Raw genomic sequence first — 17936 nt, 5'->3', positions numbered from 1 at the left:
CCCCATGCAGTGCACTTGGCCTACATTGTTCCAAGTTGGTTTTCAAACAAACCTTGGAGGTAGACATTAACATCTTTATTTTGCACTTGTTGGGACTCAACAAGGTTAAGTAATTTGCTGATGATTGCAAAGGTACTAAGCAGTGGAGATGGGACTTAAAACCAGCCTGCCTCATGGAAAAGCACGCGCTCATAGGAATGGCAGCCGGGCCTCCTGGCCTGGACTGTTGTTCAGGGGAGGGCCCATGTGTCAGAGCTTCTAGATGGGCCTGGCTGGTCCATGGTCTTAATCCAGAATGGGAAGTAATATTTCCATGAATTTCTTGAATTGAAAATGACCTTAAGAGCCTCTGGGGAGCAACATATTGTTTTCCTGTGCCCTTTCCTTTAAGAAGAGTGTGGGAGGCCCACCAATTGCGAATATGGACATCTTTTATTCTGGTTAATGATCTGCAGCTCTGGTTGAAGTATAGGGGTGAGGACTGGCACCCCGAGATACTACACACAAACTGCCCCTTCCTCTGCAGCAACACTTTGGACCAGTTGGAGGCTTTCAAAATGAAGGACAGACATCTTTTCACACTTTTGTAAAAAGAGGGAAGATTTTATGTCATTTCCTGACACATGCAGCTGGAAGGCTTCTGAAGATGGAAGGTGGAAGGTGGATCTCTGTCTCTCTTGCTGTTTTCCCCTGCCTCTTACTGTTACTGTTTAGTTTGAATGGGTTGTATGAACTTCCTCAAAAAAATAGAGAGTTCTTAAAGTATCAAGAGTTATTGGAACATAAAAAAAAATTCATAAGGAAAATTTGATATTTCTTCTTTAATGGGCTAGTCACAATTAGATTTGATTACTGATTTGATTTTTCTGGTAAACATCACGGTCTACACTAATTGTGAAGTCAGCATAATTAATTGGAAGGTCAGGGCAGGCATAAAGTGCACATTCTCTTTTTTCCTCTATATTCCCAAACCTAGCACTGTTCATTTACTCATGCAATCAGCATGTATTTATGGGGCAACTATTATCTGCATGTCACTATGCTAGGTATTGGAGGCATAAAGAAAAACAGAACATGGTCTCTGTCCTACAAAGGTTTATAGTTTAGTAGGTGAGGGATCTATATAAACAAGGATCTCCAAAGAGGGAGAAAAAGTGTTGCAGAAGCAGAGGAAATGGTTGGAAAAGAGAGGAGACAACCAGGAGGTGTCACTGTTGCGATGTCTCTTATCACCAGGTGGAGTGGGAGAGGGAAGGACATTTTACACTATGTTGCTGGGGAATGGAATGCATGAGGAAGAGAGGCAAGAGATGAATCTGGAAATCCAGATTCAGCCAAATTGTCAGTGGTCTTATATAATATGTCATTAAGGAGTTGAGGCTTTTTCAGTCAGGCAAAGAAAGGTTGATAGCCAGCAAGGAAACAAAACCTCAGTGCTACAACTACAAGTACTGAATTCTGCCAACCACCTGAATGAGCAAGGGGATGGATTCACCCCCAGAGCCTCCAGAGACGAATGCAGTTCTGCACACCTGACATTAACCTGATGAGTCCCAGGTCAGACTTCTGACCTACAGCACCGTAAGATAGTAATTTTGTGTTGTTTATTGGTAATTTGTTATGTTAGCTAGAACACTAATACTAGAGGAGGCCAGCATCCTTCCCTGGCCTTTTCCTTTGATGCCAGTGACCCTCATGGGCCTATTGTTTGGACTTCTCTTCCTCCCTTCTAATATTTTCTAAGATAGACCCAGGACCCAAATATAATTACAAGGGGAAAGAAAAAGTTTAAAACAAAGATTGCATTTGTTGGTCTGTGGGCCAATGTTGCCCACAGCCAAGTTTTGTTTGACTTGCATAGTATTATAAAAAGAATTTCATGTTCTTTTTCTCTTTTCCTTTTTGCCTTTTCTCTCTCTCCTCCTCTCTCTCCCTCCCTTTCTTCTTTTTCTTTCTTTCCTTATTTTTGTCTTAAGTTAGGAAGCTCTGGCCACCCTGAGGGTGACCATGGGATGAGAACTAGCCAAAGATTCAGAAGTGGTGTGTTCTGGTCCAGACTCTGCCACTTACTACCTGGTGATCTGGGGAAAGCCACTTACCTTCTGTGTGTGTCAGTTTCTTTATCTGTTTAAAAATAAGTAATTTTTAACAGGGTTGTGAGGATTTCCTAAGAATGGATGTGAGTCATTGTCCAAATGGGAGATCCTAGCATTAAGATCCCATCTGTTTACTGTTGATAAAAACAGCACCTTGTTTACTAGAGTGTTTAATGCCATCTACATACATTTGTCATGGGATTCTTTGACAACCATGAGTCAGATTTGCTCAAGGCCATGCAGCTCCAGAGTGAATTAAGGACTCAGGTCTTTTGACTCCAAGAGTTAGGTGATCTGGTACATGCCCATTGTGGAAAGACCATCTCTGACAGGACCCCCAGGATCAAGGAGGGTAGAGGTGCTTCTGTTCATGCTCTCTGCTCACATCTTATCCACTGAAGTCCCATCCTACCATGTCTGGGCTGACATCCCATTGAGCCTGACTTGACTACTTTTTCTCCTTTTTGGTGCCAGGTAATTTTGTTCTGAAGGAAGAGAGAAGAGTGGCCAGTTATTAGAATGGCAATGAGGTAACTGGCATACTCTGCTGGTTTGTTGCTGTCATTCCCTTTAGGAATGGCAGTGGTCCAAACTAAAACCCTTTGACCTCAGGATAGAGCTCCTTGCATTCTTATTCTCACCTTCCTCTCTAAGAACTGTTAACCCCTGAAGCTATGCATTGTCTTTCTGTACAAAGAACTCCAAAGTTCTTGCCTTCCAGGCACCAGCACAGGCAAGTGATACTGGGGCAGCTCTAAATTCCTGTTGGCCTTATAGAAGGTCTGAGAAGATGGGATGGCTGGTGAGGAAACCAGGCCTTCTAGTCACGGAGCCTCCTATCTATAACCTTGACTTTCAAGCAGCTCTTTGGCCCAGTTGTGTTTTCCATGACTTCCTGGGGATTTTCTCAGAGCCCTAACTTAGCATTAATTCCACTTTGGTGGTTGTACAGAAGTGAATTAGGCTGAATCAGATTTTGACAGGCTCAAGTCCTTTTTGCTTTTATTGCCAATATCCTGCCCAGTAGAACAATTCTTCTTCTTCCCATTTTATGCACCTTACCTTGAAGGCTGGAGTATTAGGGAGGCTGGTAATAAAACATCATCTAAGGTACTCTTCCCACAGCAATAATGTTCTCCTGGAAGGTGGGTCAGGGGATCCAACTTCCTAAAAGTGCCTGTCTTAGTTGGGATACCCACAGAGAAACCCTTCCCTAACTATCTTGACTATAGGACTCTCTGGAAGAAGCAAGCTCAACTTCTTGGTTTCCATATGCTAAGGAGTGTCAGGATGTGGAGCTAGGTCTCTGGGAAGTTTCTCCCCCATCTCCCATTGTACACTTGGACAAAGCAGCTCTGAACTGAGGAAGAGGACTTCTGACTCATGTCTACCCTAGGATAGGACAAAGCTGCGTGGTGGAGAGCACATGTCTTGATGGGGTAAGGTTGCTAGATGAAGCTAAAGATAAATATAGAGAAGCACTGCCTCAGAACTCAGGGCACAGGCACTCACTGGAGGGCCTCCAGCCCAGGAAGGCCATCCAGAACAGCTTCCAGGGAAACACCTTCAGGGAAGGAGTTGGGAAATGGAAGGTGAAGCAGTGATGCTCCAGGGACATTAAGGAGACCTGGTTTGAATGCTGCAAAACTTTTGGTCTTAGGAGACATTTTATCTGGATGCAAAGGTCATGATGCCAACCCCATAGACCCAGGGAAGTAACATAAGGAGATTAAGCCAGATGAACACTAGAATCACAGAACTTTAGGGCTGTTTGGACCCTATGGATCATGGGCAATATTCCATAGTGTCCTTCCCCATTAAGCAATGAGGGGACATATGCAAATGGGCAGAAGAGGCAAGCTGGCATTTTATGTCTATAAGCAGTAGAGAGAAGCAGTATCTCCAACCTGGAAATAGAAGTGAACAATTGGTATAGAAAAAAAAAAAAAAAAAAAAAAGCTTGTCAGGAGAGACCATGTGGCAACCAAGGCAACTTTAATACTTGGAAGTGGGATTAACTCCTTGAGGCTGAAGATGGGGGAGAAAAAGGATATAACATGGCTCAAATATGGGAGGCTAGGACAAGAGTGTTTATTACAGGGATAAGACGATCAGTAGCAGGCACTTCCAGGAAGCAGGAGGTATGGGGTAGAGGTCCTGTTCAAGCCAGCAGGTGCTCTCAGAGGGAGGGGAAAATAACAATTGGGACGTTATGATTGTCTCTTCACAAAGATCACACACCACACACAGATAAGCCAGCAGAGATACAGAGAAACTTAAGGCACCTGCCTTCAAGGGGCTATAAAAGAATTAGGAAGATAGAATTATTCAGATGAGAGTTGTGCTCAGAGCCCCAGAAAGACAGTCAGGAGACCTGCTTCTCATCCCATCTCTGCCACTCACATGCTGTGTGGTTTGGAGCAAATCGCTTCACATTTTGGGGACCTCAGTCTCCTTGTGGTCAATAAGGAGATTGGCCAAACTGGATTAGAGTCACCGTCTAAGTAGTTAGATCAGTGGGATTCCAACTCCAACTCACAATTTTGAACTGGACTTGTTACTACTTCTCGCTGTTGAGGCCGAAACCACTCAATACCTCTGAGTAAGGTGAATCTTAAGATGGCATGGTCTCCTGGAGAAGAAGGAGAGGGAGTATTAAAATCCCTTATAACACCCAACAAAATAAATGTTTATATGTAAGCAAGGAAGTTCTTGACAATATTCCCTGGAGTATAGGTTGTTAATGATAGACATTATCTAAATCCAGACCTCTGTATTTGAGGTCAGGGGTCTGGGGTGGAAAGAGGAGAAGCAAGATGCTCAAGGTCCCTCAGCTCATACACAGTGACTCTTCAGGCCAGGGACCCAAGTGCCCTGACCCCTTAATTTAGGGCATCCTGTTACCCTCTTCCAATTTCAGACACCAGAAAAGATTTGGGGATTTACTTCCCTGGAGCTCAGCAATAGGAAATGAGCCAAAGGTGGAAGCTCTTTGGTTGCCACTAAGGGACATGTTCTTGCTCTTCTGAGTATCATTTGCCCACCCTGCCTGCTCACTCCCCTTTCCTTTCCCTCTTATTATGCCCCACCTCCACCCCTCCACCCTCACCCCAAATAAGCCCTTTGTACCCCCAGGGACACTTTTCCCCACATACTGCAAAGACTGCTGATTTCTGTCTACTGGTATGACATTTTACAAGGCAGAGACAAGGATAATGAGCAACATTCATTGACCATTGGGGCCGCTGTAGCCAGGGAGGTAGAGGATTTATTTCCTACTTAAGTGAGGAACCTCTCAGAGGGGCAGGAACTTAGCTCTACAACCAGCCAGAGCTGCTTCTCCCACTGTTCATGCAAGCTAGGGATGGGTTAAGTTTCAAAGGCCTCATTTGTATTCCCCAAAGGGAGTGGGATACCTGTTTGTGAGGAGGCTGGAAGGGGGGCAGGGTTAAGTATCTGTAAAAATGGACATGAGAACTGCATAGGTTTGAGCTAAAACCATGGAATATTCAGTTCTCTCACAGGACAATTCTCTGGTGTCTTTAAGACTCCCGTCTTATCTCCAAATTTTGTTCTGATGCTGGTACTGTTTTCAGACTCACAGACCTGTTCTCTTTGGTTCTCAGAACCTTCACTGCAGTGACATCCAGCCTTGCCCTCTCAAGGCATTGCTCTGTGCACCCTCCTCCCTCTCTTTAAAATTTCCTTTTGCTTAAGTATTGATTTCAGTGCAGATATTAAGAAAGGGATTGAGTTCAACTGCTCTGCTAAGAAAACATATGTCTGTATATGTTTTCAAACATATCTATTTGCTTATTTATAAATATATTAATAATATACAACATATGAATAACATATTAAGAATATAATAAATATGTAAATCTCTCATAATCACACCATACAGAGATAATCCTATTAACAATTTATTTCTGAAATTTTCCCATGCTCTCATAAAAATTATATATATGCATAAAGATATATATATATATTTACCACATTAAAATCATACCCTACATCCACTTTTTAATTTTCTCACAACACTATAAAACAGATGCTTTTCAAATGGTAGGATTTCTGGAGATAGTTGGAACAGGGGGCTTCTTAAATAGCAGTAAAGCAAGTCACCACCTCCATTTACCCACCACATGGACCATGACCTACATCCTGAGGCTATTGAGAGGTACTGCTGGGGAGTGTGGTACATGGGTGGGATACCCTTTTGCTGGTACTGATATTAACAGATAAAACACACTTCAATGCTTCTCTGAGAGCGAAGTTAATGAGATGCCCACCCCTCCAGGAAATATCCTCTATGAAGTCTTAAGTTGGTCCTTTGGACCCTTGCTTTCCCTTCATGAGTCTCATTTGCTAGAGAATGGGGCTATAGGTCATGGTAGAGCTTACCTCCACTCCAAGGAGAATACTTGTGCATGGGCTTAGGAGAAGTTTGTTTATCCTTGTATGTCTTCCCCCTGTACTGGAAGTAAGAGCGGGTTGCCTTCCAGGAACAAAACCTGTGAGAAGATTGGCTTCTGGTCACATGGAGAAAGCTACCAGCTGAGGAGGCTGGAACACTGAGCATAGGGCAACTGGGTCAAGACCACTCCTCACAGAGAGTGGAGTGTCCAATAGAGAAGAGGAAAGATTTGGCCTTGGAGTTCTGCCTGTCAGGGGCCCTTCTTCTGAGCCCTCTCTGTGTCTAGGCCTAGCTCCACTGAGGACCTGGTATGGACAGTATGTTGGGATTCCCTTCTGGAACCAGTGAATGGAGTCTGTAAAGAATCTGCTATATCCAGGTTTGAGGAGGGGTCAATCTCTCTGATGCTTGCTTGAGCATCAGACTATGAGCTCCCCACTTAACTTCACCTGGTGCAGCCAGAGTGTCTGACTGGTTTCCTCCCAGGTCCCAATCCCTGGTTTTATCCTGTCCCTTACCGAAGGTCGTGACCCCGTCATCACATTCCCAGCAGCCCTTTCCCTGGAGTAGACCCCTGCTCCTCACATGAACTTGCATTCATATACCCACTGCAACCTGAGAACTGTTGCTCCCTGGAATCGCTCACAACACTCTTCATCTCTTCCTCCCTGGCCCCTAACGCCTTGCTGTCCCTGAGCCTACCCTTGCATTGGACCCTTTGGAGGTTGGTCTTGGCTAAGATTGGATTTATTTTCTATCTTGCCTTTGCTCTGATGGTCTTAACGGGGTGCCCTCTTTCCCTTCTCCAAGGGGCATTCTATTTGATCACAGTTGGTTTCTCTCATTCCACTTGCTATGGACCTGGTTTCTAATCCTGGTTTTACCACTTCCAAGTGATCCTAGGTGTCTCTTACCCCTTTTGAACCTCAATTCACTCATCTATAAAATAGGGATAATAACACTTTGCCTCACCCACCTCATAGGGCTGTTGAGAGGTTCATCTGGGATAACATATGTAGACACAGTTTGTGCAATATAACACTCTTTATATAGGAGTATATAGGAAAGTAAGTGAAGAACCAGTTGCATAAAGATTAGGGATTCAAAGCCTCCCTGAAGCACTCCTATACTTCCTAAATAGGTATGAGGCAGTGCTGAGCACTGATTCAAGCCAGATGCAGCATGCATTTCTCAGGGGTTTTTGATTCTCTAGAAAGTTTCAGGACAAATTTCTATTTAATCCTGATTGGTAGAACTAGAATCAAGTTTAGACTTGGTGCTAGATAACAATTGGTGTTCAAAGGATAAACCGGTTATCTTGAACCTTGATTTTTAATTCTTTCAATCCTGTATTAAATAATTCATTATCGTAGAGATTTTATTTTTTTTTAAATGGAACTGAGTTATATTTATTTATATATTTTCTTCCAAATTTTTATTTAAATTCTAATTAGCTAACTTATATAGTGTAATATTGGTTTCAGGAGTAGAGTTTAGTAATTCATCACTTACATATAATACCCAGTGCTCATCATAACAAGTGCTCTCCTTAATATCAATCACTTATTTAGCCCATCCCCCACCCACTTCCTTCCATCAACCCTCAGTTTGTTCTCTATCATTAAGAGTCTCTTATGGTTTGCCTCCCCTCTCTCCTTCTCTCTTTTCTTCCCCTTCCCAAACATTCATCTGTTTTATTTCCTAAATTCCACATATGAGTGAAATCACATGGTATTTGTCTTTCTCCGACTGACTTATTTTGCTTAGCATAATACACTCTAGCTCCATCCACGTTGTTGCAAATGACAAGATCTCATTCTTTTTGATGGCTTAGTAGTGTTCCATTGCATATATATACCACATCTTCTTTATCCATTCATTAATTGATGGACACTTGGGCTCTTTCCTAGTTTGGCTGTTGTTGATCATGCTGCTATAAACATTGGGGTGCATGTATCCCTTTACATCTGTATTTTTGTATCCTTTGGGTAAATACCTAGTAGTTCAATTGCTGGGTTGTAGGGTAGTTCTAGTTTCATAGAGATTTTAAAATAAAGGTTGGAGATTGGTAAGCAACCTTTATCCTTCTCTTCTAATAAAGTAACATTTATGCATGTATGTGTATGTGGGGGGGAGGGCGTCCCCTAAGAGCTGGAATCACATCATAATCTAAATATCCTAATTAGCCCTGTCTTGGAACATTTCAGCCGGTTGTCCTCTGGTCACTGTCATACAGGGCACTGTCATTCACTCTGTGGAAGGTGTAAGCTGGCGCTACAGTGCACTATAAGAGTCAATAACCATCTGGGAGAACCTGGGCCAGTGTCTCAACCCAAACCTTGACAGGCTAGGTTAGAAACCAGTGAGCCACAGGTTGCATTTGTCCTGCAGATATTTTGTTTGTTTCATTTTTGCTCTTGGGCCTTCATAATTTCCTCACCATGTTTTAGTTTTGAGTTAGCTGCCACATTTGCCACTTTAACATTGGGAGATATGACATAAAAACCTAAATTTCTGGGGCACCTGGGTGGCTCAGTTGGTTGAGTGATGGACTCTTGGTTTTGGCTCAGGTCATGATCTCATGGGTCATGAGATGGATTCCAGTGTCTGGCTCTGTGCCCAGCGGGGAGTCTGCTTGAAGATTCTCTCCCTCTCCACCTCCCTGCACTCACTCTCTCTCTCTCAAATAAATAAGTCTTTAACAACAAAAGAAACTCCTAAATTTCTAAGCTCCTCTTGAAAATGGAAGTATCTAGCAACTGTGCCTCTTATGGTAATTATGGGATTTGGACATAACAGAATAAAACTCTTCTGTCTTACTGTCTGAGTGAAGCTCCTTAAGCACAAGTACAGTTGTGTTAACCTTGACAGAATTTCTTCCCAGGTAGCTATGGTCCATACTCATTCTTTTTTTTTTTTTTAATTTTTTTCTTATTTATTTTTTTATTCTTATGTTAATCCCCATACATTACATCATTAGTTTTAGATGAAGTGTTCCATGATTCATTGTTTGTGCATAACACCCAGTGCTCCATGCAGAATGTGCCCTCCTCAATACCCACCACCAGGCTAACCCATCCTCCCACCCCCCTCCCCTCTAGAACCCTCAGTTTGTTTTTCAGGGTCCATCGTCTCTCATGGTTCGTCTACCCCTCCGATTCCCCCCCCTTCATTCTTCCCCTCCTGCTACCTTCTTCTTCCTCTTCTTTTTTTTTTTCTTAACATATATTGCATTATTTGTTTCAGAGGTACAGATCTGAGATTCAACAGTCTTGCACAATTCCTCCCCAGTGTTTATCACCCAGTCACCCCATCCCTCCCACCCCACCCCCCACTCCAACAACACTCAGTTTGGTCCATACTCATTCTTAAGTGAGGAACCTATGCCTAAGAAAACTAACATCTTAAAAAAAAAGAAAAAAAGAAAAAGAAAATTAACATCCTTTTTCCAAACAAGCACAGGGGAGGTGGGGGTCTGGCACTCTGATCCTCAGTCTTAATTGGCCTTCCATCCTCTGATTCAGTTTCAGCGTGGGAGTGTGAGGGATGGAGTGTATCAAGTAGGATAAGAATACACCATTGTAGTTCCCAACAGACTGGGAACTGTGAAGCAGAGGGCTAGAAGAAGACAGAAGACTCTCTAGAAAGTCAAATGTGTTTTCCTGCTCTCATGGTCCTTGGGCAAGGGGAAATAGTTACCTTTTCCAGAAGTACATAATGACAGGGAAGAGAGACATGATAGTCCCGTGGAAGATGTTCCGATCTAGGTGGCCCTCTGCAATGGCAGCAAGGATGGCATCCTTCTGGGATTCAGAGATGTTCACCTACCCATAGAGTGGGAGCCTGTTACTGGCAGAGGCTCCAGGGAAGACAGAAAACCTCTCTTGACCCCCAGGACTTATAAGACCACCCCCTCCCCAGAAGGCAGCAGCTTTTCATGCAACTGCTAAGTAAAGGACATCTGGTTGACCCAAGACTTAGGAGGTGCTTTCAGAGTTCTTGTGGAAGAAATGCTTCTTGGCAAAAGCCCAGAGAGGAGTGGGAATCCCCTTTACCCTCAGCCTTGGAGGGATTTCAGAATGCAGGTAGAGCTTTAGGATGATGTTAATTTTGGACCTCATTAGGACCACATCATTCTCGTTGTATGCCCGGTTGGCTTGCAGCACCTGAGCTGAACTCACCAAATCATTAAATCTAAAAAGAAGCAGTAAGTAGGAAATCAGCGAGGAGAAGATAAAAGCAGCAGCTAAGTAGGGCAGCCAGCCCAGACCCATTTCTGACCTAAAAATGACAGGGCCAATCCTGGGCCAGGTTGCAACTTAGTTCATTCAATCATAATGCCTCCATAGGCAAATACAAATTGAGCACCTACCACATGTCAGGTAATATGCTAAGTACTTCTTCAAGTGTATTTCTTTACCATAAACTCCCTTATGCATCTCATCCTGCCTCCATCCTGACCTCTGTACCAGTTTTGCCTCTGAAGACTTTAAGGACTAAGGGTTATCTTGCTCTTTCTTTCCTCTCCTGTGCTGATGCTCTCACAATTACAACCACTCTTTGAAGCTGCATATTACTTAATTTTTTTATTATAGTAAAATACATGCAATATAAAATTTACCAGTTTAACCATTTTTAAATATACAGTCAGTGGCATTAAGTACATTGACTTTGTTGTGCAACCATCAACACAATCCATCTCCAGGACTTTTTTCATCTTCCCCAGCTGAAATTCTATGCCATTAAACAATAACTCTCTATTCTTCCCATATCCCAGCCTCTGGCAATTACCTTCTGTCTCCTAGCAACATATTCTTTTACTAACCATCAGATACCTGTCAGTTATACCTTATCTTGATTTAAGTACACAGTTTATTTCTCTCAGGCCTCTTTAAATCTTAACCATTTAAACTTTTCCTAAGAGTAGAATACCAAGATTTTCCCATTATAAGCTTGTTTTGCATATCCACTTATTTATTCCATCAGTGGACATTTAAAAGGGTTTACTCTGTGCCAGGTGCAGTTCCAAGAGCAGGGATTCAGCAGTGAACATGGTAAACAAAGTCCTGCTTTTGTTTTTAGTTGTCTAAATGCACTTCTTGCATCTATCATCCTACTTCTTAACTCTCATTTGTGTTTTGTCTGCCATCCAGATTGGTTTGCAGGATCTTAGAGAAGAGAGAGCATGTCTTTTGTATCTCCAATGTCAAATCCAGTGCCCAAGCAATCAGTAAGCATTTGTGGAACTGAGCTAAATGCCTCACTGGGGTGCAGTGGAGACCTCTTAACCAAATTCTCCTAACTAGTGTGCTGAATGACCAGGTGCTCTTCTGAAAACACACTGACTGATGCCTATGACATGCTCACTATATACACACTGGTTGTTCCTTCTGTAATATACTCTCACATGTTCCCAGTGAGTTGAGGCAGATATATACTGAGAATTAGCCATGTTTCTTCTCAAATATTTTTGTCTGTTGTACTTGTTACTGTAATTTGTAATTTATGAAAATTGATAAAATATGAACATAAAAGGAAAAGGTATTTGTTGTTTCTGTGAAAATAAATTTGAATGTATTGGAATGTTCCAGTAACGGCAAGTTGCTTTTTAAAAAGTTGCTATTGAGTTAGGTATGACAAAGCAATTTAAAACTTTGAAAAAACAAGTATAAAAATCCAGAAGGATTAAATTGCCTTTAAATTCTCACTCCACTTTAAAAAGAGAAATTTTAGAATTAGCAGATAGCATTTTGGATATAGTTTATGCAAGAAAAATATGTGGATCTCCAGTTAGAGGAATGGCTTTGACTTTACATCAAAAGTTTGTCAGGTGAGTGAAAGTACATCAGTATGATTTAACATAATAATATCTCTTTAAGTATGAATGTTCCTCACAAAATTAAAAATAGATTTACCATATAATCCCACTGCTGGGTATTACCCAAAGAATATGAAAACACTAATTCAAAGACATACATGCACCCCTATGTTTATTGTAGCATTATTTATAATGGCCAAATTATGGAAGCAGTTCATGTGTCCATTGACAGATTAATGAATAAAGAAAATGTGGTATATTTATACAATAGAATATTAGTCATAAAAAGAATGAAATCTTGCCATTTTCAACCACATGGATGGAGATAGAGGATATAATGCTAAGTGAAATGTCAGTCAGAGAAAAACAAATACCATATGATTTCACTCATATTTGGAATTTAAGAAACAAAACAAAGAAAAAAAAGAGACAAACCAAGAAACAGATTCTTAACTATAGAGAACAAACTGATGGTTACCAGAGGGGAGGTGGGTGGGGGGATAGGTGAAATAGGTCATAAGAATATACTTATCATGATGAATACTGAATAATGTATAGAATTGTTTAATCAATATATTCTACACATGAAACTAATATAACACTGTATGTCAACTATACTGGAATTAAAATTTTAAAAAGCTAATCAACCAAAGGCAAGCAAAAATAATAATAATAATGATACACAATGAGTGAAGTAATATAGAGGATTGAATAACCTGTATGTATGTACAGGAGACTTCCAACTTATATCAACTTAAATATCATTTATGCATCTCTATCTTTATTTTTAAATTAGTTTAGAACTTTTAACAGTTCTCAAAAAAAAAAAAAAAAAAAAAGAAAGCCCACCACATTCTAAAACATAGACTCATAAGCCATTCTACTTTAGTACATAAGATACCTAACATAGTACATCATTTCTATGGGGGAAATGTATTCCAAATTTCAAATCAGTATTTCAGGAACATGCCCTTCCTGATAATGGCAAAGATGTTCCCATTGATGAGGACAGAGAAAGAAGTAGAGACTCTTATTTCTCTTAGAGTCACTTGTTTCTATCTGCAAATGTTCAAGAAAATTTTAAGTCAATTCTCTCTTTCAGATGTGCTAGACTCGTGTTCCCAACTGTGCTGCACATCAGAATCACACGAGCAGCTTATTAAAGTACCAGTTCCCAGGCTCTACACTGCAACAGTGAAATCCAAATCTCTGGGACCTTGGCGTTGGCAGTATTCACAAGCCCCCAGTGACCCTGATGTGTACCAGTGTTGAGAACCATTGACTAACTCCTATACCCCAGTATGATTGTTTTGCAAGTTCAGGCCCTGAGCTCACAAATTGGAGAGCTTTACACATGAGACACACATGGTTAAGAATATTTCTAAGTAGAGAGGTGTCTGGGTGGTTCAGTCACTTAAGCACCTGACTCTTGATTTTGGCTCAGGTTATGATCTCAGGGTCGTGAGACTGAGCCCCGTGTTGGGCTCTATGCTGGGCATGGAGCCTGCTCAGGCTTCTCTCTCTCTCCTTCTGCCCCCCCCAAAGAAATATTTCTAAGTAGAAACCGCACTAAACAACAGGTAAGAATAATCTGACCCAGACCAGAAAGATGTTTTGCTCTATATATTTCACCAAAGCTGTAATGGAATGACCTCCATTTTTTCCCTACTACTTGCTTTTTTCATAAGATGCATGAATAAAGCAAATAATAAATAAATATATATAGATTTTATTCCTATATATCCGTTTAATGTCATGCATACACACACAGACACACACAATTTTTATTATTATAATTCTTTGTTCTAACTAAGGAACTATTGGCCCTATGGTGCTCCATAAGAGGACTTCTATCATATTAACAAATAATAAAAAAAAAGTGCTCCACTTCCTGGGTATAAATATATTTCAATATTTCAATCATTTCAATATTGGCAACTCCAGAATACTGAAGAGCTTCTAGGACCTAAAGGGAAGAATGGCAGAAATTGATACAGTGACACACAGAATTCAGTGAGATTTTCAGTTGGAGATTGCTGCCTGGCAGGGCTGAAATCACTTATAGGCCACTCAAGACTTTGCTGGATGGTACTAATCAGGGAAAGCCATGATAGGGAGAGATGGGAAACTTACTTCTCCATTTCAGAAAAAAAATACAAATCATTGATTGCAAAGTTGACAATGATAATTCTGTGGCCAAATATACGGCGCTTCATAAGTGTTATATCACCATTCTCAAGGTCTGCATTCCGGACGTTTGTGGCATATGCGGTTGGGCGTCCTGATACATTTGGTGATGTGGAGAAATCTGAGAGAGAAAGAGGAAGGAATTAAAATCTAGTTTGATGAAGTCACTCTTAAACTTGAAGCCTTTGACTTGGGCATAACTAAAATGAAGAAAGGAAACTGTGGACCCATCTTTGGGCCTATCCAAATAGTGATTTCCTACCCTTGGGCTCAACGTTTTACTTTGACTTGAAGGACTGCTGAAAAAGCCATCTGTTCAGATGATATGACCACACACACACACACACACAAATCAACTGAGTACCGAAAGGTGTTTTCCTGGCGCATGTCTCATAGAAATATAATTGCACTGTAGGTATGCTAATCCCTAAGATTTCTGCAGAAACTGAATATGCAGGTGTGACCTTCAAAATGGAGTCTGTGGTTCTGATGATGCTTATTCTAGGTTTATCAGGGAAGTAATTTAGAAGGAAACTGGGAAAGCAGCACAACAAAAAAGTCAAAACGTCAAGAGTAAAGAAGTTTATTGAAACAGAGAGTAGGGCGGTGGAGTAGAAAACAGACACATGAGTAAAGAAGAAGATAGAAGATTCAAGAAGGTTTGGATTGTGTTTCAGAAAAACAAGACACTTATTTTAGAAAGTTTCTTGACTAGGATATATACAATGAAATCCATTCATAGGAATTTAGGGCTGCGAAGACAACAGTTTTAGGCTGTATCTGGCAAGTAAACCCTGGTTAACGGCCTGGCTGGGTTTAAGAAAATTGTCTAATCCAGCTCTAGAATTTACTATTCTTCCTATAAAACCCATTATTCTGGATATCTGTTCAGGAACCATTGATGTGGGTATGGTGCTTCCTATTGGTGTAAGTGGGATTCCTTTTGGAGAAGTGTTATATATAAAATGGGAGGGTACTACAACATTGAATAAATAGCTAGCACCTCTTATGTTCCAGACCCTGTGCTAGGTCCTAGGGTTACAGCATCACATAAAGCAAAGCCTCCTCCTTCTTATCTTACAATCTCTCTTTATCTCTTAGACTTGAGTTCGAAGGGGAAAAAAAAAAGTTTGAATAGTAGTGGAAGTTGGTATGATGATCAAGGATTTTAGGAAAAAAGTGTGCTAAATCCACTCAAGAAATCTGGGAGCAGTGATATACTTGCAAACCAGCTCTGGTAGGGGTGGGGGAGACCTGATTGTGGTATTTGCTGATTTCTATAATAAATACTTCCACCATAGTTGATTTCAGCTATTGATGGTTCACAAAATGTCCTGAATATTTAACAGTTGACTCTCAACTGGGTTACGATTGTCAGCTTGTTTTATTTTTTTAAAAGCAAGACCCAATTCTATGCTAGCTATAAGAACACTTTAAATGAAGGGCAGAAATAGGTTATAAGTAGAGGAACTGAAAAAGATAATACGTGCATGTTAACACTAATAAAAAGAAAGCTGGAGTGATTATCTTAATCTACAAGGTAGATTTCAGAGAAAAAAATATTACCAACGATAAAGTATTTTTTTGTAATGATAAATGGGTCAATTGATTGAAGGACATAACAATCCCAGAAAAGTCTAAATGATAGTGAAAGAAAACAGACCACTGTAGATCTCCCACTGAGCTACAGAAGCACTCTTCTTGGGCTGTCTCATACAAAGCTAAGGATGTGGGAAGTTGAAGTAGGGTGAAATTAGACTTTCTACCATTCTGGGGCGTAAGGGTTTGAACTAATTTTATTTAAAAGAAGAAACAAAAGAGCTAGAACTATTCAAAAATCCTAAATGTTTGTGAAGCAGTTCCTAAAACATATATACAAAAACTTTTGCAAATTAGAAAATATCATAATATTAAAATTAAAATTTCAAAAAAAAAATAGACAAAGGACATAAATAATTCAGAAAGGAATACGAATGACCAACAAATAAAGGTACTCAATTACTAAAGAAATATACATAAGAATGGCACATTAGTTTTCATTTACCAGACTGTCAGTTTTTAAGAAGTGCTTAATACCCCAGGTTGGTGACAATGTGGGGCACTTACTTATACTGTTGGTAAGAGTTTAATTAGTGTAATGTTTTTAAAGCGCTGAATTTTAACTACTTTTTAAAAGATTTTATTTATTTATTTGACAGAGAGAGAGACAGCTAGAGAGGGAACACAAGCAGGGGGAGTGGGAGAGGGAGAAGCAGGCTTCCCGCTGAGTAGGGAGCCGGATGCGGGGCTCGATCCCAGGACCCTGAAATCATGACCTGAGCCAAAGGCAGACGCTTAACAACTGAGCCACCCAGGTGCCCCTGAATTTTAACTGTTTTTAACCATTTACCCATTTCTCCCATTTTAGGGAATTAATCTCATAGAAATACAGGATTGCAATATATGTATGTTTTGCAGCATTATTTGTTATACTGACAATTGAAACAACTCAAAAGTCATCAAGAGAGATGAAGGTGATAGGCATTGAGGAGGGCACTTGACATTATGAGCACTGGGTGTTATATGCAACTGATGAATCACTAAACTCTACCTCTGAAACTAATAATACACTATGTTAATTAATTGAATTTAAATTAAAAAACTCAAAAAAATAAGAGAGATGAGATTTGTCATTATCAATTCCTCTAGTATTATCTCAGGCACTTTTGTCATTTCATTAATCTTACTTAATTAATCATAATCATTAATCTCCAGTCCAACTGGCCTGATTGCCATTCCTGCAATGTGCCATGCTCTTTCTTATTTTAGGATTCTATGCAGACCTAGAAATTGCTCCCCACCTATTTTGCCTGTCTAACTTGCTCATTCCAGAAGACAAATTTGTCATTTTCTAGAAGTCTTCCCTGATCCTCCTCCTTGACTAACTAGGGTCTCCCTACAATTATCATTGGGATTACTCACCACATAATAATAGCAATAACACTGGCTAACCCTTTTATAGTAATGGGTAAAGATACTTTGTATGTATTAACTCACTCAATCCTCACAACAATCTATGGGATAAGCACCATTATTATTACCACTCTCCAGATGAAAAAACTGAGGCACAGAATCACTTTCACAAGTCCTTCAGTTAAAAAATGGCATATTCAAACCCAGGATATTTGGCTCCAAAATCTGTGGCTCTTACTTTCTATCTTGCCCTCAAAATGTAAGTGCTATGAAGACCTATCCTATACTGCATGTTTACTACTGTATCCCCAGCACCTGGCAAAGTTCCTGCCATATCGTGGATTCTCAAAAAGTGTGTTGAATGAATGAATGAACTAACAAATGAAGTAGTTGAATAAATCTATACTATGGACAACAGTTTAGTGAAATGTAAGATCTTGCTGCACTTTAGACTAATCGTTTTTCA

General features: G+C 40.4%; 1 protein-coding gene across 1 annotated transcript in view; it reads right to left on the bottom strand.

Moving 5' to 3' along the window:
* Positions 1-3428: 3428 nt before the first annotated feature.
* The window catches only part of RGSL1 (regulator of G protein signaling like 1), a gene marked incomplete at its 5' end in the record, with an annotated part of 133358 nt that continues 118850 nt past the window's right edge, over positions 3429-17936 (bottom strand). The window contains 6 exons of the mRNA XM_035010382.1: positions 3429-3554; positions 4636-4728; positions 6501-6610; positions 10213-10337; positions 10569-10707; positions 14465-14639. Of these exons, the coding sequence (XP_034866273.1) occupies positions 3484-3554; positions 4636-4728; positions 6501-6610; positions 10213-10337; positions 10569-10707; positions 14465-14639 (713 nt within the window). The remainder of the gene's footprint in view (positions 3555-4635; positions 4729-6500; positions 6611-10212; positions 10338-10568; positions 10708-14464; positions 14640-17936) is intronic.

Source organism: Mirounga leonina, unplaced genomic scaffold (assembly GCF_011800145.1).
Source record: "Mirounga leonina isolate KUSES-001 unplaced genomic scaffold, KU_Mleo_1.0 Mir_154, whole genome shotgun sequence".
NCBI lineage: Eukaryota > Metazoa > Chordata > Mammalia > Carnivora > Phocidae > Mirounga > Mirounga leonina.
The sequence above is the reverse complement of the archived record's forward strand: the minus strand, read 5'-3'. Positions and strand labels throughout refer to the sequence as shown.